The following is a 22,842-nucleotide window of genomic DNA, read 5'->3' as shown; positions in this document are numbered from 1 at the left end:
ATTTCAGACTCCTCCTCGTACGTATGTATGTTGGTTAGTCACCGGGCAACGCTGAAGCATACGGTCGTTCCAACGCGTAAACAATGTTTTAGATACATACATAAAATAAAAAGACATAAAAGCCAACGTAGGAGAGTTTTCTTTTATGTTGATGTTACCTGTCAAGGAGCTACCTATGGCGACTTGTGGACAGACAGACAGCAGGCAGGGATCCATCAGGTTTCTCGGCTGCGGCTGACGAACTAACAGGGTCGGTTTAATGATTATGGCAGGCCTATCATGATCATTAATTAAACCGACTCTTTATACGATCTACGTGTCATCCACCATCGACGAGGCAAGTTGATAAATCGACACTAAAACTGGAGGAGGATCAAATTAATCGTGTGCTAATCCCTTATGACCAAACATTCGAATTGGTGTCAGAATCGACCCGCCACCTGAAAAGCTAATCCGTCGAAAAGCGGCAACCTGTTGGCAGGCTCACCGGGAGCTCTGTGTTAGGTAAAATTGTGAGCGGCGTTGGGATTACACACAATTCCCAGTAAACAATGTGCTCAGAGGTGCTACAACCTGTGTAATTTGCTCTTTCCGCAGAGGCTTACGCGACAGCGACGAACACCCCCAGATATTTCGTACATTGGCAACGCGACACGCCCACCTAAGTAAGGGTTTTGATTATACAACAGTAGCACAAATTGCATCACGACTTGTGCTATACTCTACGAGGTCAATAGCATCGAGAATAATGTAATTCACACGACATGGTTAACGAAAGTAATCGCATCAAACATCATGCATTTAACGATAAACTTAGTAGAAGAGAAGTAAAATTGAATCGAATAACAAATCATGCATTCAAAGCAACAGACGATGATGGCCTTGGATATGTTAAAAAACTATAAATGTTGTGTGGTTCAAAAGCAACCCAAATTAAAGCTACCTAACATGGGATCTCGAGTTCTATTGATCACCTGGACTAGTAGTAGCGATGGGTGGATGGCTTCAATTCCATGGAACTCCTTGAGCGATGGGTGATGTCTCGGAATTTTCGTCTCAATAGTCATCAGGACGAAAATTCTCCCTCCTCTCAAAAAAGACTGTCAGGCACCAAGAAACTACACTAATAGAACGAACCTATGATGGAGGATGCTGTGCAGAGTCGGTATGGGATTGATTATTAAGATGTTTGATATTAATGATCCAGGAGCTCTCAAGAGACTCACAGACCTCCCTGGTTTGACTGCATCACCAAGTGAGAAGCACTGAGAAACTATCCTAACCTGCTACTACTACAAACCCAAATAAAAATTGTTAAACCATCATCTAGTCCACCACACACTGTCTGAAAGGTTTCAACATAGGCAGGTGTACCAACCAAGCACACATTAAAAAATAAAAATAAAAAAAAAGTCAAGTTTAGGGAAAGAAGATTAGTTCAGAATTGTGGAATAGTCCGGCATATGTTCAGGTCAAACTCAGAAATATATGCAGCACAAGATACCACCAACTAAAAGTAATTGTGGAATAGCTTCTCCAGAACTGACCATGGCATCGTTGAGATTAATCCAGCAAGTCTATCTTGAATGTAAACACATTCTGCAAAGCAGAACTATTTCATTTGCTGGAGAGGAGTGAACACCATCATTTTGAAGCTAAGGTTGCCTTCGAATCCTCCTTTATAACATGTTGGATTATTCATTAAAGCATGCTGCTCCTGAACTATAGATCCAATAATCCTTTTTCCGAATCTTTTTCCCTTTTTGAAAATAAATAAATAAATAAATAAATAAATAAATCTAACTAGGTCCATCTGCATGTAGAGCTATAATATCCAGCTTGATAGAATTTTCCCAGGGAGAAAGAGTACTTGGTAACCAAGCTAACTTAATTTAACTTGACCCATCCCGTACAGAACTAACTATTGGGGATACCTCTCATCATGCATTTGTCAAACAAATCGAAAGAATTTCCACCGTCGAGTGAACGAATCTGGAGGACAAACATTCACAGGAACTGCCTTCGGGACATCACCATTGAGTATTATATATTTCTACTCGTGATCTTAAATACCTAAACAGAGAGAATATTGGGAAGAAGTTACACCAAAAGCATCAACTTCCGACCTAATACTTACTACGCATGGATGTTTCCCTTGCAAACGCCGGAACTAGAGATTAACCACGTTAAATCGCTGAACTTCCAAAGATTCGAGCAAACAAAGGGAGAAGAGAACATTCTGAAGAGATAAAGGACGAACAATATGTAGCAGCAAGAACCCACAAAGATAGCTAATGCACGCGATTCGTGGAATTAAAAGGTCCTCGTACCTTTCGCTTAATCGGATAATATATGATGAACGAAGCATAAGATTCGAGGATTCTCCCGAAATGAAATGCCAAGTCGGGATTCTGAATCGCCAGGACATGAAGACTTAGGGTTTCCTGAAACAAATATCAAAGGGGGGTGAGCGTGGGGGCGGGCTTCTTAAATCCAAAACGAGTCCCGCTCTGGAAAATGCCCGCCAACTCAATGTCGGCAGTAATTTATCGCTAGAAAATTTTTTTAAAATGAAAAAAAATATGAAGATAAAAATAATTTTTTTTTATAAAAGATAAATGACTGAGGTAAGATTGAAAGTCAACGCTCTCTGATATATATTGTTGGTGAACATTTACGCCATGGTCGAGATGTCAATACGACTCGGTTTAATCTTGAATGCATAAGATTGCTCACGCGGATGCTCGGGTAGTAGAAGTATGCGTCGGGTCAAGTTGAGCTATGAGTCTTGTTGCCTGCTTTTTCGTCGCCAGTCCCTTGCGCACAGGTCGAGGTCAGGATATGGATTTCGTGACTTAACCCCTCTGAAGCTTAATTTAGCGTTGAGTGAAATAAGAATGAGTTGAATGTGCGAAAGTCCTCTCCCCCCTGATTAAGGAGGGTTAGCTCTTATACCTACCAGGATGAGTTAGTCATACGAGGTCAATTAATTACAGTCGACTTAAGCTTCTGTGTGAGCACCGACCGGCTTGCACAGATTGGCATCGCGTGACATCATCCTGAGCTTTCCGGGACGGTTATACCGTGATGATATTGTTCATACGGAGGGGGCGATGAGCGACTGTCTATCACGTGTGTGCTGCATGCTACATCAAACTTGAAGTTCCACATCTGCATCGTCGTGTCTACTTCACCCGAGTCCATATGGATAATCCCAAAATGTGTCATATCATATATCATTAAAATCCTTATCATCTAAACTAGTTAATAATTTTAAAATAAATAACTAAAAATTACTATCAATAAGAAAATCTTCACCTTAGTCCAGCCAGCAACTAACATTTTTTATGCTTTGAGAAGATTGCTTAACCATTGTATTTTATGCTGAAATGCGGGATAGAATATCCTTCATTTTATTGCATGTGATACTTTGACTATTCAAGTATCGTAAATTCACGTTGAAGTCAAGTGTTTTTTTTCTATTTGTGTCGACTAAAAGTTGGATTTATGGTATTAAAAAGTATATATATTTAATTTAATTTAGCTTATGCTAAATAAGTTGTATGACAACTTCTCGAAAAAAAGTCATATATTTTGGAATTTTTCGCCGATTATAATGTTTTTGAATGGAGTTACCATATTATGATTTAATAATAAAAACATTATGGGTCTATTGAAAATATTATAACTGTAGTTCAATTGCTTTAAATCTTATTGATCTTAGTTCTTAATGTTATCATAAGTTTCAAAGTTTTATTTGGCATAAATGATTTTTGAAAAGAAATACGATTATTTTGGTATATTTCATGATAAAGATGATAAATCTTTATTTTTCTATTCAATCTTAATTTTAGGTATATATATTCTGAAAATTTTATAATATTTATAGTTAATTAGCATAGAAATAATATTAATCATATACGGCCTCCTGACGATCGGCTTATTATGTCGGTAGTGGCGTTGCTTTATGATTAGTGCAAAGCCAGATTCCCCAACACTTACCTCCTCGTCCTCTTTAAAAGCAAACAGAAATTACTCGAGAGGGAACCGGAGAAAGAGGGATCCAGCGATAGGGTTAGGGTTTCGATCGGCTTTCGAGAAAGATGCCGAAGAACAAGGGGAAGGGAGGGAAGAACCGCAAGCGAGGGAAGAACGAGGCGGACGACGAGAAGCGCGAGCTGGTCTTCAAGGAGGACGGCCAGGAGTACGCTCAGGTGCTTCGGATGCTCGGCAACGGCCGCTGCGAGACCATGTGCATCGACGGCAGCAAGCGGCTCTGCCACATCCGTGGCAAGATGCACAAGAAGGTCTGGATCGCTGCCGGGGACATTATCCTGGTCGGCCTCCGCGACTACCAGGACGATAAGGCCGATGTCATCTTCAAGTACATGCCCGACGAGGCCCGACTCCTCAAGGCGTACGGTGAGCTGCCCGAGAACATTCGTCTCAACGAGGGCATCGGAGGCCTCGACGAGGAGGACGAGGGCGCTGCCGATGATTACATCGAGTTCGAGGATGAGGACATCGACAAGATCTAAGTGAATGGGGGTTTTCCTTTGCGTCGCCCAATCTCATGAATGATTTCTTGGTGATGATACGTTCCTTTTTCAATTAATTTTATGCGTAAATCTGCTTCTGGAATTTGGTTATAAGTACGAATATGCTTGTGTGCTTTTTAAATTCGTAAATTATGTGAGTGTTGTTGCTGGTACGAACAAGATTGTGACCCTTATCTGATATGATGATGATGCGTATGTTGCCTTTTTAATGTTTGTTGTGCGTTTTCTTTTGTGCTCGTAATTCTGGTGTTTTGTTGCTTAGAAATTCTGCAGTTGATGTTTCTGTGCTTCTACTGATTTCCATCCGACACCTATTATTGAAATTGAAATGACATGGGCAATTCTTCCGTTAAATTGTTGTCTCAAAGGTGTTTATGCTCATAATGTTTTTTTTTTTTTTAAATTATGCTTGTCTTGTATTGATGATGCCACATGGGAACAACATTCAGATTTGACATGAAAACTTGCTTCCTGATTGCACTTGGTCCATCGTTTGGTTTTGTTTGCAAACATGTTCCTTTCGTGTCTCCTTAAGATGTTAATTCACGGCTTGAATTGGATACTGGCCACCCTTTAACTTGCTATGTGAACAAGTTTGCTGTTAATGTTAGTTTGATCTTATTCCATGATTATACGTTCAAAAGACTGTTGATATCTTCATCACGATGATCTAAATGCTATCGTAGATACATGCCTTTTGTGTTGACGTCATTAACTGCATTATCTCCTAGATCTCAAGTAGTTCGATGGAATGACCGCATCATGTTGATCTAAATGCAATCATATTCTTGGAGATACTGTTAAAAATTTAGTGAGCACCAATGGTCATTAAAAAGACTTGGGAAATTTCAAACTCAAAAAGGATGGGGCAAGCTAGGTATCATGAAGTGGCATTGTTCAGTTGGAAATTTAGTTAGTCAATAAATCAAGAGATGTGATCACACAATAGGAATGGCAGCTGGAGGCAACATAATTTGATCCCTCATGTGGTATTATTTGGCCTAGATATGATTATTTTGTGAGTATCAGTTTGGTCCCTGGGATTCTCTATAGACATTTAAGATAATATTAGATTATGACTGTAACACTTTTTTTTTTACTTGCTTTTGGTGCTGGACACTTGTTTGGACTAATCGTAGTCTTTAAACTAGTTGTTGAGATTTATTTATCTTTGTCGGATACTAGTTCTGCTAGGTTTCCATGTTGTCTTTGCATTGTGGCTAGAGAAGGGATGTAAGAGTAGATAACTATAGGTATAACTGCAACCTAGGAAAGCTCTTTGTGAAAGAATGGACGAATTATAGCATTCGATGGTTGTGCTCCATGCATCGAGCTAGTTACTGGCCTTTGCTTGCTCTTTGCTCATACTTCTGAAGCACTTGAAGTGTTTGCACTCCTCCCGTTGAGTTAGCTACTGTGATTCATTTTTTCAATGCCATCGAACTTCTGGAATGTAAAAATTTTTCATCTCAATTTAGAGTAAGTCTCTAATAGTTTTGGTCGCCTCTGGGAGCGTATCGTCTTCTCCATTAATCTTGTCGTCTATTCCACTGAGTAGCAAAGGTACAGTACCGCGTACTGCCTGCTTTGTTCCTTGGTCAAGCTATCAAAAGTGAGCTCTTTGTGAAAGAATGGATGAATTATAGCGTTCAAGGTATCAAAAGTGGGGTTAGAATGATATGAGGGCTTTTGTTTCTAGATGGAAGAGTGCACCGCACTGCCTATTGAAGTTTGGTCATCTCTTCCTTGATTCATAGGGCAGGTGTATATGCCTCACAGACCTGTGGAAGGCCACAACTTTGGTGTGTTCTCTCCTCTATTTGATTCTTTATAACTAGATATCTTGGCTCTGGTTGCTACAAAGTAAAATACACAACATAGGTGACAGTTTATTTGGAGTCGGTCAGCAAAGAGAGAGAGAGAGAGAGAGTCATGTTATTTGGTGTGAAAAAGGTGAGAAGCTGGAAGAAAGATAACATGACTCTCTTCTTTTTGCCTCGTTGGGGAATGGTGGTTTGGTCGTTTCCTTAAAGAAAGATACTTGTTCCAGCGTGAAGAGAGTAGAAGATGTTTTAGTGGGATGATGGGGCTTTTGGTTTGTCTAAAGCAATTTTGATCGGGAGAGAACCACATAATGGGGCTTTTGCTTGGTTGAAAGTCGAGTAGAGTTGCTGCGAAGAGTCTGATTACCACCACAAAGCCTATATATAGATAGATCATCGTTATTTGCTGTTGTAGGATCAGGCAGGAGATGCAATTGGACCTGATTGCACTGAATAGAGGCAATAAACAACAGAAGAATTGGCTGTCTTTGAAGTGAGAAGAATGGATAGGAGAAGGCAGGGGAACAGGCAAGGAAGATAGGCAAGCTTCCAACTGTTATTAATCAAATCCCTTTGTTCAAAGCCGATTTTTCTTACATATCCTGATCCCAGAAACTCTTGTAGTCGTAGCGAAAGAAAACATAATGTTCTTTAAGATAGAAACTCTATAGGTTGGCATATATTATTTTTATTCTATGAGTTGCTAAACTTCATTTAAACTTGAAATAGATTGTCATGCACATCTCTAACCTGCGACCTTCGCTGGTTAGAGCTAATAATAGGTCAATACTAGTATAATAGTAAGCTTTTCATTTCAGTAAGTTTATGCAACCAAAATTTAATTTTCCTAATTGAATAAAATATGATGATGGAATTATTATGGGCTTCTCATTTACGTAGCATCGTTTAGTGCATATTTTTTACATCCTTTCTTGCTAGTTAGTTTGACGACTTTGAAGATTGTTAAGATGCAATCCAATCTCATCGTGTCACTCGTATGTTCAGCTGCCTCGATAATTTTTATCAGCCAAAGAATTGTACGATGGAAAAAGAAATATGTTCAGCTTTTGCGTTCGGAGTTAGTTGCATCGTTCGACTCCTGGCGATGCCCAACTAACTATCCTTCCTAATCATTATCAGGATCTTCTTCTTATTCTTAAATTTGAAATTTACTGAAGCCTGCCCCTAATTCTTTCCTCTTAAGCAATTATATTCTTAAATCATATCACACAAATCATCCAACATCTTTTGCTGATTACTTATGGTCATTATTTGCACCTAAGAGCGAGACGCAATCTTTGTTTGTCGGTCATTTGTTTCGTTCTCTTCCCATCATCGTATGTATTATTGGGATAGGGGATAGGCGGATCGGGCCCTCCCGGTTGACGAGGACCAGCAGCCCACTCAACCGAGAGAGCCTGCTGTCCTCGCGTGATATCAAGATGGGACGTCATCGGATGTGACGTGTTGCCTCTTGCGGATTCCTGTGTACCGATGCATCCATCTTTTGCTGTTCAACCTTTCCCCTCTCGTGATGACTTACTCGCGACCCTTTTGGATTTGTCGTACACCATGTGATCTTTTCTTTTTATTTATTTTATTTATTTATGGGAATTTGTGTTTCGAACATCCTTCTTCTTGGCTTTCTCCACTTGCGGATCTTAAGTTATCGGCTTGACATAGAGAGAGAGAGAGAGAGAGAGATCTTAGGGATGAACAACTAACTGACTCTGTGAATCGCGAGCATGCAGCAACGGGTTACCAAAATAGTTGAATATAACCATTGAACCGACGATCCCATCTCACAGTCTTCGAATCTCATGGTTTTACATCTTAGGGGAGGGAGTGGAACACCATGCAGCAGCAGCCAGCAACCACCTCGTCGTCATACCTCAAGATTCTTGTTCGTCCCCATGGAGGATTTGTTGGTCTCTTCGACTGATATCACCCCGCTTTCAACTCGTATCCCTTTTGCCACCTCCTCTTCCAAGCTTCTTCCATTTGGCTTCACCAGCCCGATCTCTGCTTCCCTTCTCCCTCCTTTCTTTTGCCGTGCAGTTGATCCGTGGTACACCGCGTGTAATGCGAGCTGAGCGACTGCAAACGCCACTCCCAAGCCATTCGGTATCTGGAGAAGAAAAGTTTCCAAGGCGGAACTATGTGATCGAAATTATTGGTAGATAATGTGAAATGAAGGGACAGAGTTGTCGAGTATCGGTGTTTGGGAAGAAGAGGAGCGGCTTACGGTGATGAAGAGGTCAAAGCGGATGGTGGCGTAGGTGGTCCAACAAAGGCCATTGACGAAAGAGGCCAGTGAAAGGGGGAGAGGCATGAACTCCACGCTCCTTGTCCGTATCACCTGTCTCTGCACCCATCCAGATCCAAATCACCTACTTCAGCAGTACCAGATGAAGACGAAACAAGGAACAAAAAAGCACAAGAGCGGTCTTGCGTTCTTGTTCTTCGATTCATTTCGGTGACATCTCGGTAGGGAGTCGAAACAAGAAGAAGAAGTAAAAGGTCGGCATGCAAGTCTAGTCTAGTGGTGCCACCAACAACCACTTGTGCTCTACGTGATCACACTAACCATCCAAGAACATACCATGGCAGCCAAGGGAGCGGCGTACATGGCGGCCCCAAATATGACGCAGAGCACTCCAGCTATCAACGACCGGCGCTCGTGGCTGTGGACAAGAGTGAGGATGAGGGCACCCACTGCACCCACGAAAGCAATCTCGAGTAGCAGCACCAACAACACACGAAGCCGCTGGTCTCCGTGGGAGCAGCCAAGGAAGACGAGCACGTAAATAAGCTCGATGACAAGGCCCGAGCCATTGATGGTGAGAACCAAGGTGCTGTGGGGGTGCACCATGGGCAGCCCGTACAGCACCCACATCATGCAGTTGAGTAGGGTTGCCAGGTACGGGGTGGCCGGGAATTGCTCCACGCTTCTACTCTTCCATATCCTACAAAACGTCGGACTGGCAACAGATCAAAGATCAGTAGCAGTATATCCGGTGGCACGACATCATGAAGAACACCGAGGAGTACTAGTGCTCGTGCTTACGCTGGCGAGAAGAAGAGCACCAGAGCGGTGGCGTTCCCTGCAACATTCAAAGCAATAATTTTTGAGGAAAAACACAATGGCTCGGATTTGAAAGCATGAACCGAGTCTACCCATGATGCCAACAGCCGTGCGGATGGTGTCCGCTGAAACCACCATCTTCCCGAGAAGAAGAACACAACACCGTGGTGATATCTCCAAACCCCAAGGCCAATGGCAAACGTTCATATAGAGAGGAGAGGGAGGTGGGATCAGGTCTCTCCGGTCGGGTCGGTTAAAGTAGGACATGGAATGTGGGGGTGGGGGGAGTTACTGTTGATAGAAATGGACAACAAAAGTAGGCTTTGCCGTATCGTTACCGTAAAAGAGATGAGAGTGAAAAGAGCAAGTAGTGCATGTTAGGCCGGCCCAAGAAGTTTCTTACTACCGTCCTCCCTAAGGTGTTGTGATCTGCACCAACTCTTCTGCTTTGCTATTCTGGGCTTGTCAAGCCATGTGAGGGTCTCCGTCTCTTTCCGGTGAAGGAGAGATGCGTACGAGAAGTTATCGATTTGACTTGTATTATTAGTAGACCTGCACAGAACATTTCGAGGAATCATTCACTCGCATTTATGGCTTTGATAAACATCACGATGGACTTCCTTATCGCTTTACGTCACTGTTATTGATGTGAGAAACTATCATCGACTGTCGCTTAACTATTCAACGTAAAAAGATAGATATGCCAGTAGAGCTTCCGCCGAGACACGTATGGCTTCAGAGTTCCTCCCTTATTGCACTGATATGAAACATGAAGCTTGGTTAGGCAAAGTACCACCGAATACTCAATTTATAACCAGTATGATAACGCTGCATCGTCGACATCAATTCGTCACCGAGATATTTCGAAATCGACAGTTAACTACGCTGGTTTACGTATTAATCGATAATTCCGATGCATGCAACAAGGAAGCTTAGTTATTCTTGTCACTACTGCATTCATTCTACAGTGAATTATATTTTTATTTATTTATATATTATGGTAATATTTGAATTGTATTCCTCGTGCTTATTTGCTGATCGATCATGGCCACGTAGACTTCATCGATGGACGGCAAGGGATGCTCCGATCGTAACGGTAGCACCGGTGGGCCCGACAGGAGCTGAATCTCGAACGAAAGTTAGCGGGGGGCGAATGATCCACGTGTCGGTGGACCCAGATGCGTTGTGGGCCATCACGATTATTTTATATGATGGGCGTTCACGAATCGTACGGCGGAGAAGCGGCGAGCGGCCTCATCGCCACTCTCTCGGTCTTCCATGCCACACCCTTTTTTTATAATTTTTTTTAAAAGAAATTATTTTGTTATTATTGTCTTCTTTTTTTATTAACCATCGTTTTGTTATCCCCACCTCCCCTCAGCTCCGCGAGCGGAAACCACTCGCTCTGTCGCTCGCATGGCGCTGGTGAGCCCGCGGCTGCCTCGATCGCTGCCGTGCGATGGAGCCGGCGGAGGAGGCCGGAGGAGGAGGAGGAGGGCGAGGGGGACGTGGTGCTCGGCCATCGCCGTCGACGCGCCGCTGGCCAGCGTCTCCGGGATCCGGTGGGGATCGAGCAAGCTCCAGGGCGCGCGATCGGAGATGGAGGACGACGTCGTCCTCCGATCCGACGGCCTCGCGGGCTTCTCCTTCGCTGCCGTCCTCGACGGCCACGCCGGCTTGTCCTCCGTGGAGTTCCTCAGGTTTACTTCACCTTGTTTAGTTCGTTTCTGGTGGTGTAGAGTAGACGTGGTTGCTGTCTCATCCTGTAGTTGATAGCTTATCCAAACCCTCGGTTAAGATGGAAATTTTGGTCTCTTCATATCCGATTACGAATTTCTATATCGAGAAGCTGAAAGCATTTTTCGGTGAAAGTTTTGATGATGATGATAATATTGTCATAAATATGTTGGTAATGATATCATTCCTCTGTTTGAGTATCGATTGGGATCGATAGATGCTTAATATGTCATGCAGGGAGGAACTGTACAAAGAATGTGTACTAGCGTTGCAAGGTGGGTTGCTCTTGACCAGCAAGAACTTCGCTGCTGTAAGAGATGCAATTCAGAAAGCCTTTGAGGACGTCGACGCAAAGCTCTTGATTTGGTGAGCTCTTGTACAACTAACGAAAAGTTACCAACATTGAACTTTTGCTCAGTTTTTGTATTTCCTGAAACTTAATGTACTGTGGTTTTGTCTCATCATTTAAGATTTACAACTTGTTGGTTTCTTTTTTGCAAAGGCTTGAACAGACAGGGAAGGAGGTCGAATCTGGTGCAACAGCAACAGTTATGTTTATCAGGAATGACATCCTGATCATCTCACATATTGGCGACTCATGTGTGGTATCCCCTGTTCTTATTCTGTTTAGGGTATTCTAGTCATATCATAGTTCCATATCCCACATAACATTGACTGAACTACATTCTTATTTAGACGCAAATGTTAAAGTTAAATCTCTGGTTTGCTGCTAATTTATTGAAATTTATGATGTAGGTAATATCTCGTACTGGGAAAGCTGAAGTGCTGACAAATCCACATCGACCTTATGGAAAAAATAGAGTTTCTCTTGAAGAAATCAAGCGTGTCAGAGCAGCAGGTGGATGGGTGTGTTTCCTTATTTTGCTCGCGTTCGTATGTCGCGGAGATGAGTTTTACCCAACAATCATGTGATATATAATGATATCAAGCCAACTACATCACTTGACGTTCTTACGTTGAATTAGTTTTCTCCTAAGTCATAATGATCCTTATTTTCTGATTTGTTTACAAGATCTTATTTCACCAACTGTTTTCAAGGGGTGGGATATTGTTCAGTAGACTTTTATTAAGAATTCTCTTAATAACAAACTTTACATTACGATCACTAGATCTTTACTGGTAAATGTAGGGACTGCAGATGATTTGCATTTTGCACCATCAAATGCATTAGTAGGGGAACAAAGCACATTTAACGCACACATTTTAGATATTGATTATTTTAAGAAGCATAAATAGAACAGCCAACCAGGTGTAGTAAATCTTTGTCAATTTGTCTGATTGTTCCAATTTGAGAAATGTCACTTCCAGTGTAAAACCTTTGTCTGAAGTCTTGAGTCTGTTCAGACACTGTCTGATTTAAAATTTAAGCCGGTTCAGTTTGGGCATCCAGACAATATGATTTGAATTGCTAGGTTAACAGTACTTAGTGGGTTCCAAGTTATATATCAAGTTAATAATTTTCATATGAAAATTGTAATTTTGTAATCTAGATATTATGTTTTATGTTATGTTGAAAACTTTGGTCAAACCTGGCTGATCTAGTATGTATCATATGTTTTATATGGTAAAAATTGGCTCAAAGAAGGCTGGATTGAGTAGCCCAAAAGAAAAGAACCTGGTTTTGAGCAAATAACATCACAAAAAACTAACTTCAGGTTGGTCATGTCAGGCATTTTTACTGCATGTCCGACTGCCAAGCCAGACCTAGTTTTTGGCCACCCAAACCTATTGTAGCCTGGTGCAGGAGGCTCACACCAATGAGGGTTTAGTGTGGTGCATATATATACATATATGTATATATGTATATGTATATATATATATGTATATGTATATATATATATATATATATATATATATATATATATATATATATATATATATGTATACGTATACATATATATACATATATAAGTATACATACATATACATATATATATTAGTCTTGTTCCATATTCGGAGAGGTCGTTTCCATCTCTCATAGCATTGTGTGTGTGTGGTCTAACGCCCACATTTAGAGAGGTGGTTTTCATATCTAAGATACATAGTCTTACTCCACGTTGTTACCATCTCCCAGACCTTGGCATCCAGGGTAATGGACTAACCTTCATAACATTGAGGTCGACCCTCAAAATTCATAATGAGATAGCTCAAAATTCATAATTAGATATCTAAATCTATGGCCTACCCTCAAAATTCATAATGAGACAGTTAAATCTACCAAATAATTAGTAGATATGGCTTATAAATATACTCTTACCATTTCCAAGAGTACTCTAGGGTTACTGTCACTATCCTAATTTTTCATTCCCACTTGACCATGTATGTAGAATACCAAGACAAGGTCTCAGAACCGGGTGGTTGGGTTATCATCTTTCATCTATTCTTACTTAAGGTGTCTATTAGTCCAGTAAATTTAGGCCCTAGTATGCTGGACTTGGTTTAGGTTCTTATTTGTGATCAAATTGAATCATAAATCTCTAAAATGGTTTGGTCGAGGTTCAGCGTATCATCAATATCTTCAGCCATAAAGAACACATGTAAATGCAGGCAGGTTAAAGCTGTAGAGTGGATCTAGTTCTCCAGAAACTCTGTCTGGTTTACCTGATTTTTCAAGGTCACAGGTTCGCATAGATTTTGCAAACTCTCTTATGGAATTAAGGCACACAAACATTATATTCATATAATGCTAAAAAATTCATTATTACATATTAAACACACAAGTACTACACTTCTGGCTTCTTAAAGAACGTTTTTAAGTTTTTTTTTTCACCTACATTTCCTTTTTAAAGAAAATGCTATGATATCATTTAAGATTGTGTGCAGAATCTTTATTTGTCTTTTAATCTCTTTGCCTAGATTTAATTATAAAGAAAATGCTATGATACTATTTAAGCTAGTGTGAAGAAGCATTTGTTTCGTGTCATCTATACATTTTGTTCTAACCAATACCTGACTTCTGTAGATTGTTGATGGACGAATTTGTGGGGATCTTGCTGTATCCCGTGCTTTTGGAGACATGCGCTTCAAGTCGAAAAAGAATGAGTTTGTTCCTCAAAACTCTCCTATGTTTTTCTGTACCTAAAATTTACTGAAATTGTCTAAAGGAAAATTTAAATTTTGTTAATACCAATATTTGTAAAAAATGATAAAGTAACCTTGCTGTCTCAATCTTTTCTGTTTAGGATGCTGATGAAAGGAGTTGAGGAGGGGCGATGGAGTGATAAATTTGTCTCCCGGTAATATACCGAGACAAATATAAAGTTGCCAACATTCTTACCCCATGTTTATTATTCTCAATTTTCAATAATCTTTTACTTTCTTTTGGTATGGAATGAAAAGACTCAATAACAACAACACAACAAAGCCGTAAAGTCCCGCCTATTTGGGGTCGGCTATATGGAATGAAAAAATTATGATTGAAATTTTTTTTTCATGTTTGTATTAATAACCATCCTTTTGAGAGGGCATGTATCAAATGTATTAATACATTTAAGTTCTTTGTAGAATCCAGTTCAAAGGAGATCTAGTAACCTCTTCACCGGACATAAATCAAGTTGCACTTGGCTCTGATGTGGAGTTTGTATTACTGGCTTCTGATGGTCTATGGGACTATATGAAAAGGTTTGTGTAGCATAAGTGCCTTGAAGTAGATATCTTCGATTAATACTGAAGAAACACATAATTGCACATCCATGAACAACATGAGCAATATTTACCGGATGGCTATGATCACATCAACAAATGTATCAGTTGGAATTAGATTTCCTTTTGTCTTTGGATATTTGAATGATGCACTTTGACTGATATCTTGCACTTCTGCTGGAGAAATGGTAATAAAATTAAACCATGCACACGAGTGTGCTTACAGAAATTAGCCTCCCACTAAGAGCGTGACTTTCTCTAAGTGGACTCAAATGTTGTGCTCCCTGATGCAAAGATGATTAAGATAATTGCTCTCTTTCTTCCTGATGAATGATTCCTGACATGAGAAAGCAACTGGTTTGTTCAGCTCAGATGCGGTTTCTTTTGTTAGAGATCAGCTTCGTCAACATGGTGATGTTCAGGTGCATATCTGTCATCTCAGTTCTTATTATCTGGCTTTGAGGATTCTGTATACCTTACTAAGCTTCATTCTCTTGGTTTTGTTTAGTTAGCTTGTGAAGCACTAGCTCGTGTAGCTCTGGTACTTCTCTTTCCTGATGGCTTGTTATTGGACATGTCTCTCATTTTAGGGCAATTCTCATCAGAGATTATATCTGTCTGATAATCACTTTTATTCTGCAGGACCGACGATCACAAGACAACATAAGCATAGTTATAGCTGACTTGGGGTACTTATCTTGCACCTTTTTTTTTTCTGAAAGTAGCTTTTCACTGTTTTAGTTGCTTTGCAAAGTTCTCGAGTATTTCATATGATCATTTGAGTTGCTTGCTGATTCACAAATTCACATGCAAAACATGAATTAAAAAGATTTGATGTTTGGATGGCAGAAAATATAATACTTTCGGCAAGGTGTTTTCTTAGTGTTGCTTACGAGCAAAAAGAGAAAAAGCCATGGATGGGAAAGAACTAAATATCCAACTAAAAGAAATATCATGTCTTCTCTTAAACTGTCGAGGGGAAGAAAAAGAATAGAGACCACAAAGGCTGGAAATTCATCTTGGTTTTGATTGTTTTGGGGGGTGCATGGTTTGGAGTTTGGTCAAGTATTATTTCCACTTGGTCATGAAGTGAAGCAGTTGAAACACTCTATTAAATAACAGCATAAACCATTTGGTATGATTTCTGGATAATATTGAAATCAAAATAACAAAGAAGGTAAAACAAAAAGATTGCACCAAGATACTTGTGAGATTTTCATATTTGAGTTATGCAGGACCCCAAATTATTCTTTGTAGCGCTATATCTTAGTGATAATGGGACTAAAATGATGAATGGAGCTTGTACCCATATCGATGAACAAGCTATGAATGTGGATGAACAGACCGTGAATATGGGACATGACACCTTTCTCTTCGTTCTTCATTATCTTTCGGTGTAATGTGGCTGGGTCACATACAAAATCTTCTCGACAATAATAAGAAACTCATATGATGAAAATATCTTGTGCCTATGTATCAACTTACAAATTGTTAGGCGACGAGAAGCAGCACCATCCTTTCTAAATCGGTGAGTGATCAAACACATGACATAGTGGTACAAGGAGAGAGTTGCGATAGACGAATGGAAAATGTGAGGGAGCCACATTAGGAAGCTTTTTAAACATGTTGCTTGTTCCAGTACACACAGATAGATGTGATGCAACATAGGAGAATATTCATACTTCATAACTTGATAATTATCATAAGTGTTACTGTCACACTATGATCCTCGGGTTCATAATATGTGCATTGTATACGTGCAGGAGGACAGATTGGCAGAGCTTGCCGGAGCAGGGGCCAAACTACCTGTATGAAATAAGTCAAGCTTTGGCGACAATAAGCGTGGTTTCTTTAGGAATCTGGATGTCCTCTTTCCTTCTTGTTTGAAACAAAGCGTCGACGAACTGTACATAGTTGTGGATTGTGGATAGATCCATGTTCACCACATGCTGGCTCGCATCTTCTCGATAGATTGAAATTTACTTTGTACACGCTGCTTTTATTTGTGAGAGATTTCTTGTTCTCCGTCCCATTTGATGTGGCATTGGTCATAGTTCCATCTCTTCTTTTGGTGTTCTGATGAATCCCATCTAACCTTTGTCATGGTCAGATGCATAAATGCTCATTTGGACATCTAATTTATAGGGTTTAAACTCTTTCCATTCAATTATGTTCTGTTTTCAATCGCTCGCATTGTAAGCGTAGTCCAAAATACTAAAATGAAAGATTCCCTATTTATCTATTTGTTCTCTTATCATTACTTTTACGAACCGAGCGAGGGTTTCAGAAATTATCACCTCATGAACTCTTCATGTGTCGTCAAGTAATCGATCGAACACAAATTTGAACGCGAAGAGAAAAAAAAGTAAAAGGTCGAAATTTAGACAACCAACAACAACAAACCTTCTCCCTTCCATTCATTATATGCTCAAACTGTAATGTTATTTCATAGCACTACAGCAACTCAATGGCAAACTAATTATTTTATTACATCCCTTCTTTGCCACACTATCAAAACAAAAACCATATCTGGATCCTAACCTCTGTTGCTCGGTGTATAGCTGCAATAGATATAAAGATTTTTAAGTACCGTAGGAAGAGAGTATAGCTGGTTGGCTCTTCTTATGCAGTAATCTCTCTCATGGAGGAGAATCCAAGCTACAGACCCCTGCCCGGCTTTCCTTTCCTGGGATCATGCCTAGAGTTGGGTCCTCCGTAGTCATAATCCAGGGTGAACTCTATCAACGCCTTTCTCGTATGCACCTGTCGGAAATAAGGACATTAAGATTATTCGTATCAAGAAGCATGAAGTGCAGATTGGAAGCCATCAAGGAAGAAAGAAGTAACATAACCTACATACATGTGTAGGACAAATTATATTACACTACAATGCTCCGATCTCATTACACCAGATCATCCTTTAGTCTTATACCCACCATGGACTTGATGGATTCCTGTCAGTTCTACTATTGAGATTATCGATCACTTGCACAATGATTCGAGTCTTTACCTAAAAGAAATCACTTGTACAATAATATTTTCATGCCATATATTCAATGACAAAAATTCAATCTTGGAACATATCATTGCATCACATGTCTATTTAATGCACCTTAGTGGTTATTGTCTATAAAAAAATGTACATACACGTGTATGTATCTGTGGCTCGAAACTCGAAAAAGTTCATTGCATTGGACCATAAATCTAATCGCAATGAATCAAAGCTAGCAAGCCACACCACCATGGAGCCTTTTTCATTAGATTTCATGCCTAAACTAATGCCATTTGCCTGATCGGCACGCCTAGATAAACAGATATGCACATTACCTTGGTCACCTGCAAGGCAGGATAAGTTCCATCTTCTGAACTCCCAACGAGGCCTGTAAAGATGAGATGCAGTATGTCACACAAGAAAACAATGAAAAATCACACAGATGAAAAAGGAAATTAGCTTTCACACCTAAAGATGACTCAAATAGAAAAATTAGCAAAAGGATGATAAAGAAGGCTTTGAATCTAACTGGCATGGTTGAGGTTATTGTTGCTGTTCTCAGTAGGCACTCTGGAAGGTTTCAAGAGGGTCGGGACCAAGGCTTCTTTTATGCTTGGGCAGCAGCAGATGGAGATGCATGCCTTTGCAGCTTTTGGCATGGTCCACCACCCATGATTGCTCTGGACAATGATGATGAAATCCATTAGCTACAAGTCAACTGCACTAACTTCGGCTACGTCAGAATTCCTGCTTGCCTGTTCTCCACCAGAAAGATATTGCATGTGGTGGTAAAGAAAGACGACGATGTCTCTTGTGTGACCTAATTGAAATTGCTATTAGCCCACTAAAATTAATACTTTTAGCTATAAGCTATTGTGCATGGTTTGCGGAGTCAAGGCTGCCGCATTGGTAAGAACTTTATCAGAACATTTCAAGAAAACAGCAAAGATCATATTACAAGGGATGCATCTGATCCAAAAGACTGGTTCCTTCCACCTTTCTGATTTCATGTGAAAAAGAAGCAGATAATCAGTGTTAACAAAGTAGATAAACAGTGAAAACACACTTCATGTTGGATGGCAAGGAGGTATAATATAACTTGCAAATAACCTCACTGCTCAATAGTTCAAATTATTCTTTCAAGTAGGATACCTGATGAACACTATGTTTATGAGACAATGGTGTTTGCAAAGTTATGTGAACCATCAGAAAAATTCTAGTTACAGGACATCTCGTACGACTACAGTGAGTCAGATTTTCCACAGTTTATGGAATATATATGAAGCATCCTGATAGTTAGGTATGGGCTCTTCCATCACTATCAAGTCGAGTGCACATCGATTCATACATGCACAAGAATGCAATATGCTTTTTCTTATGAAACTGTGTAAAATGCAAAAAAAGATTGCCAGATCTAATTGAAACTAAGCCACACAAAGTGGACCAAAGTCATCAAACATGATTGATTAAAACAAGCACGTGTGGCTGCAAAAAGTTGATGAAAGCACTAGATGTAAGAACCCAAATATCAGTCAAATAAAAATAACAGGATGATCGTCTTCTTTGCTTTAATCTACTATATTCTGCATCTTTGCTCTTTAATCTGTAAATTGTCATACTTTGTGCATGATTAATTACCGTAAATGGAAAAGATCAGGACCTCACATACCTGTCACCAATGTAATCTTCAGACAATCAGGTCCATGACATGGGTGGTCGCCATCATATCAAGGATACTGCATTCATGAAGTTGACCTGCTTATTGTCCATATCCTTTGTGTTTATTGCTCTGTCATGCATGGTTCATATTTCATACCATTAATCTCCACCATATCAAGAAATGAATAGTACGATAATGAATGTTGTTGTGCCACTTTGACTTCTTTTACCTAATTTTGCACAGCATCATAGAGCCTTTGAGCTATGGATGCAGAATTTATTAGTGTTGGCAGATCATATTCACAGAGTTAAGTCACTAGTTTATGATGATAAAAAACCACATAAATCTTTTTATGGTGTTTAAAGTCAGTGACTCAGTGAGGTCTTTCAGAATGTGAATGCAATTTTCCTTCATGCGTCAGAGCAAATTTGAAAGAACAGGTAGCATGTAAATCATCCCACTGTTATCACTCATCAAAATGTAAAAGACATTATGCACAGTAAAAGCTGACAACAAACATTTCATACATTCGTCTGGCCGAGCTTGCCTGCATTTTATCCTAATATCACTTTCCAACTATATTTATGAATTGCAGAAAAAATGAAGATAGTGTTGTGTGAACACCATGCCTAATATTCAAGAAATAAGTATTTTGTACCTTGATCTGTGTTTGCATGAGTGTATCATAGCACAGCTTGTGAATGAAGATCTCATAAGATGGTGACCTGCATCTTTTGCATGCATAAACCTGAGCATCAATCAATTGTATCTAATGCATATTTTCTGATTTAGAAAGCTTACCAAGTTCACCAATCTCCTCATCTTGCATGAGAAGTACCTCCAATAACATTGGAACTAAAGCTGGTACTGCTTGCCCAACAGAGTATAGCAAGAAATATCAGAAATATTCATTTAAGAGGCCAAACTCATTAACACAGGTATGAGCTCTATGGCATGAAGAGCAGTAGGCTCCTCATCTCCCCTCACAGCTCTTGCTTCATTGTTGATTATGTCCTACTTGTATGATGCAAGTTTGTCATAGTAATTACTGAGCAGACGATAGCAACCAGACACTCAAATGCAGGCTATCATATCTTCACCTCTGGGGATAAAATTACTTCACAAACAGCTACTATGATAGAATCTCATTCAACTGAAAAAGGAATAGTCCACCCCATGGGGTTCCTAGCAACGCAGAGATGGGTAGGGTCAATGTATTTAACCGAAACTCTGCAAATTGAGAGGACGATACTATGACTCATACCTTAAGTCACCCAAGTCACAAAGATACAACCTCACCATAGCATCAATGCTCCCCCCCTAAAATCTTGCTCCATGTCGTTTGAAAATTTTGCTTGTGCAAAATCTGAATGCATTGTACAATGCTCAATTAGTGACCAGTCTGACGTCCATGCTCATTCTTAGTATGAGAGTCCGTACTGCCAGTGCAGTCTTCTGGGAGTATAAATGACCAAGACTACATAGATTTTTTTATGTTATGTATGGTATATATCAAATTACTAAATTTGTGGGACTGAGTTAGACTAGGCTCAGACTGGAATTTGGATGAATTTAGGCCTTCAGGTCACCCTAACCAAGACCCAATTTTGAAAATCGGCAAACCGGACTAGTCCAGTGATCGGGTCAGGTCATGCAGGTTAGGATTCGATCCAACCCAGCATGATACTAAAGTCAGCATAGGCCCAAAACAAAGATTTTGCTTCCATAAGAAAGCAATTATGTCATGGGCTGCGACAATGCTGTGATGCTAGGCAAGTAACTCATGTAGAATACTAACTTTGTTCATGGAAATAATCCCTTCAGATTCTGCATGAAGTTACAATTGTCAAGAACATACGAAGGAAGCAAGCATACTATGTACACATCCTTATGACCACACTAAATGATCTTTTCTGCGTGCTACAAATATACAAGCATTGCATTTCTTCCAAAAAGAAAAAAGATGACCAAGACGGAAAAAGATCCTCGATCTATCAGTTCCATCAACAAGACAACAAAAATATGAAATTTACAGATACTCGGGTATGAAATCCTAGTCCACATCCACATTCATCTTTCTTAGATCTTTTAGGTTTCTCACCCTCCATTTCAGTCCCCATTTCTCTTTTCACCTCTATCTAACACTAACTCCATCTCTCAGTGCAGTGCAACGGGAGAGACAGGGAGCTACACGGCATATGGGTGCTGGTGCCACCTAGACTTGGTAGTGGAACCACCATCAGAGGAATGCACCATCCTCTCGAAAGGGGGCATTAACACTGAAAACATTAAAGATCCCTCCTTTTCTCTTCCCCTTTCGGCCACTTCATCTCCTTCAAATGTTTCAGCTCTAATTCTCTCCTCACGCTTTTCTTGCTTTCTCTCTTCCACTGTCCCTAGCAACTGACATCATGCTCTCTTCCTACCCAGCTATTGAGGCCCCCTCTATTTCTATGTTAAGTTGGTAGAGATGTTTCATCCTGCAAATGCTCCCAATCAAAATGGTGAACTGCTTCACCAGTTGCAAGCACAAGTATCTGAACAATTAGATCTTCATATCTTCTGTGACATCATCACAAAGCACATATAGTATCTTCCACCAACTGTGAAGTTCAAGAAATTCATTTCTCACACGGAATTAGAGGGCAGAACATCCAGATTTTAAGTCCAAGCTCAAGCGTTGCCATCATGGTCGCACACTGCAATTCCTAACCTCCAACACCCAAGTCAGACCACTATCTGAGAAAAAGTCTGGGTAACGGCGGAGTAACCCGCATGATGCGACTACAAAAGATAAGAGTTCCCAAAGCCAGTGCCTGCGAATCGTTGCCACCCTCGTCTCCTCAAACCGAAGAGATGATGCTGCCTCCAATTCCAAAAGAATCTAACAATTGGATTTGATTAGCTCGAAGAAAAACGAAAAAAAATCAACCTGGAGATTGAGTCGGTGGAGTGAATGCAGGAGGAGCAAGAGGCTGTGGCAGTGAGGTAACCGATGTCCTCTTCACCGGATCCGTTCGTCTTCCAACCAGGCGGAGCGGAGTTTCTTCGCGCGAGCCGCTCATCGTCGGATGCCTCTTCCCCTCTTCTCCGTCGGATGCCACCGCCCCCTTTCCCGTGTAAATAGGCTCGTCAATTCGTCACACCCGACCCGACTCGACTCCGTTGACGTATAAGTTTAACCCGAATCCGTTAAATCTTATACGATGACATGTCGTTCAATTTACACATCATATATATATATATATATAAGGCTGAAACTATTGTGGCTAACAATAATATGTGTCTAAACTAATGATGTCGTTTCGTGTCCCAATAACATC

General features: G+C 40.3%; 4 protein-coding genes across 9 annotated transcripts; 2 read left to right on the top strand and 2 right to left on the bottom strand.

Moving 5' to 3' along the window:
* The first annotated feature begins 4,037 nt into the window (after window positions 1-4,037).
* LOC135638420 (eukaryotic translation initiation factor 1A-like) lies at window positions 4,038-4,768 on the top strand. The gene has a single exon (XM_065151537.1). It carries the CDS (start codon window positions 4,104-4,106, stop codon window positions 4,536-4,538), a length of 435 nt encoding a protein of 144 aa, XP_065007609.1. The 5' UTR covers window positions 4,038-4,103; the 3' UTR covers window positions 4,539-4,768.
* A 3,360-nt stretch (window positions 4,769-8,128) lies between these two features.
* On the bottom strand, window positions 8,129-9,729 carry LOC135638410 (bidirectional sugar transporter SWEET4-like). The gene is made up of 5 exons (XM_065151528.1): window positions 9,560-9,729; window positions 9,450-9,486; window positions 8,985-9,363; window positions 8,628-8,747; window positions 8,129-8,510 (listed from the first exon to the last, which is right to left on the bottom strand). The coding sequence occupies exons 1-5, from the start codon at window positions 9,672-9,674 to the stop codon at window positions 8,268-8,270; spliced, it is 894 nt and encodes a 297-aa protein (XP_065007600.1). The 5' UTR covers window positions 9,675-9,729; the 3' UTR covers window positions 8,129-8,267.
* Window positions 9,730-10,833: 1,104 nt separating this feature from the next.
* On the top strand, window positions 10,834-16,897 carry LOC135635571 (probable protein phosphatase 2C 5). Its single transcript, XM_065146740.1, has 11 exons — window positions 10,834-11,167; window positions 11,442-11,570; window positions 11,707-11,809; window positions 11,961-12,071; window positions 14,188-14,267; window positions 14,408-14,461; window positions 14,730-14,846; window positions 15,235-15,289; window positions 15,376-15,408; window positions 15,510-15,556; window positions 16,631-16,897. Exons 1-11 carry the CDS (start codon window positions 10,884-10,886, stop codon window positions 16,752-16,754), a joined length of 1,137 nt encoding a protein of 378 aa, XP_065002812.1. The 5' UTR covers window positions 10,834-10,883; the 3' UTR covers window positions 16,755-16,897.
* Window positions 16,898-17,261: 364 nt separating this feature from the next.
* Window positions 17,262-22,656, bottom strand: LOC135635552 (uncharacterized). 6 transcript variants are annotated; one of them, XM_065146701.1, is made up of 7 exons: window positions 20,321-22,656; window positions 20,178-20,250; window positions 19,529-19,648; window positions 18,615-18,679; window positions 18,389-18,539; window positions 18,195-18,247; window positions 17,262-17,630 (listed from the first exon to the last, which is right to left on the bottom strand). In XM_065146701.1, the coding sequence occupies exons 4-7, from the start codon at window positions 18,639-18,641 to the stop codon at window positions 17,526-17,528; spliced, it is 336 nt and encodes a 111-aa protein (XP_065002773.1). In that variant the 5' UTR covers window positions 18,642-18,679; window positions 19,529-19,648; window positions 20,178-20,250; window positions 20,321-22,656; the 3' UTR covers window positions 17,262-17,525. The 6 variants fall into 6 exon arrangements, with proteins under 6 accessions (XP_065002773.1, XP_065002782.1, XP_065002787.1 ...); XM_065146710.1 differs by having other exon boundaries at window positions 20,178-20,244; XM_065146715.1 differs by having other exon boundaries at window positions 19,529-20,250.
* Between the last annotated feature and the right edge of the window lie 186 nt (window positions 22,657-22,842).

The sequence above is a fragment of the Musa acuminata genome, chromosome BXJ1-3 (genome assembly GCF_036884655.1).
Source record: "Musa acuminata AAA Group cultivar baxijiao chromosome BXJ1-3, Cavendish_Baxijiao_AAA, whole genome shotgun sequence".
NCBI classification, from domain to species: domain Eukaryota; kingdom Viridiplantae; phylum Streptophyta; class Magnoliopsida; order Zingiberales; family Musaceae; genus Musa; species Musa acuminata.
The sequence above is the reverse complement of the archived record's forward strand: the minus strand, read 5'-3'. Positions and strand labels throughout refer to the sequence as shown.

Excerpts from the sequence above, each read along its gene's own strand:
- LOC135638420 (XM_065151537.1), top strand. The coding sequence starts at position 4,104 with ATGCCGAAGAACAAGGGGAAGGGAGGGAAGAACCGCAAGCGAGGGAAG.
- LOC135638410 (XM_065151528.1), bottom strand. The coding sequence starts at position 9,674 with ATGAACGTTTGCCATTGGCCTTGGGGTTTGGAGATATCACCACGGTGT. Across the intron at positions 9,364-9,449 it reads GTGCTCTTCTTCTCGCCAGC|TCCGACGTTTTGTAGGATAT; the intron begins GTAAGCACGAGC and ends ATCTGTTGCCAG. Across the intron at positions 8,748-8,984 it reads CCGCTCCCTTGGCTGCCATG|AGACAGGTGATACGGACAAG; the intron begins GTATGTTCTTGG and ends GGATGGGTGCAG.
- LOC135635571 (XM_065146740.1), top strand. The coding sequence starts at position 10,884 with ATGGCGCTGGTGAGCCCGCGGCTGCCTCGATCGCTGCCGTGCGATGGA. Across the intron at positions 14,462-14,729 it reads AGTGATAAATTTGTCTCCCG|AATCCAGTTCAAAGGAGATC; the intron begins GTAATATACCGA and ends AGTTCTTTGTAG. Across the intron at positions 15,290-15,375 it reads GTCAACATGGTGATGTTCAG|TTAGCTTGTGAAGCACTAGC; the intron begins GTGCATATCTGT and ends GGTTTTGTTTAG.
- LOC135635552 (XM_065146695.1), bottom strand. The coding sequence starts at position 18,641 with ATGCAATATCTTTCTGGTGGAGAACAG. Across the intron at positions 18,540-18,614 it reads ATCTTTCTGGTGGAGAACAG|AGCAATCATGGGTGGTGGAC; the intron begins GCAAGCAGGAAT and ends ATCATTGTCCAG. Across the intron at positions 17,631-18,194 it reads CTGCCTTGCAGGTGACCAAG|GTGCATACGAGAAAGGCGTT; the intron begins GTAATGTGCATA and ends TATTTCCGACAG.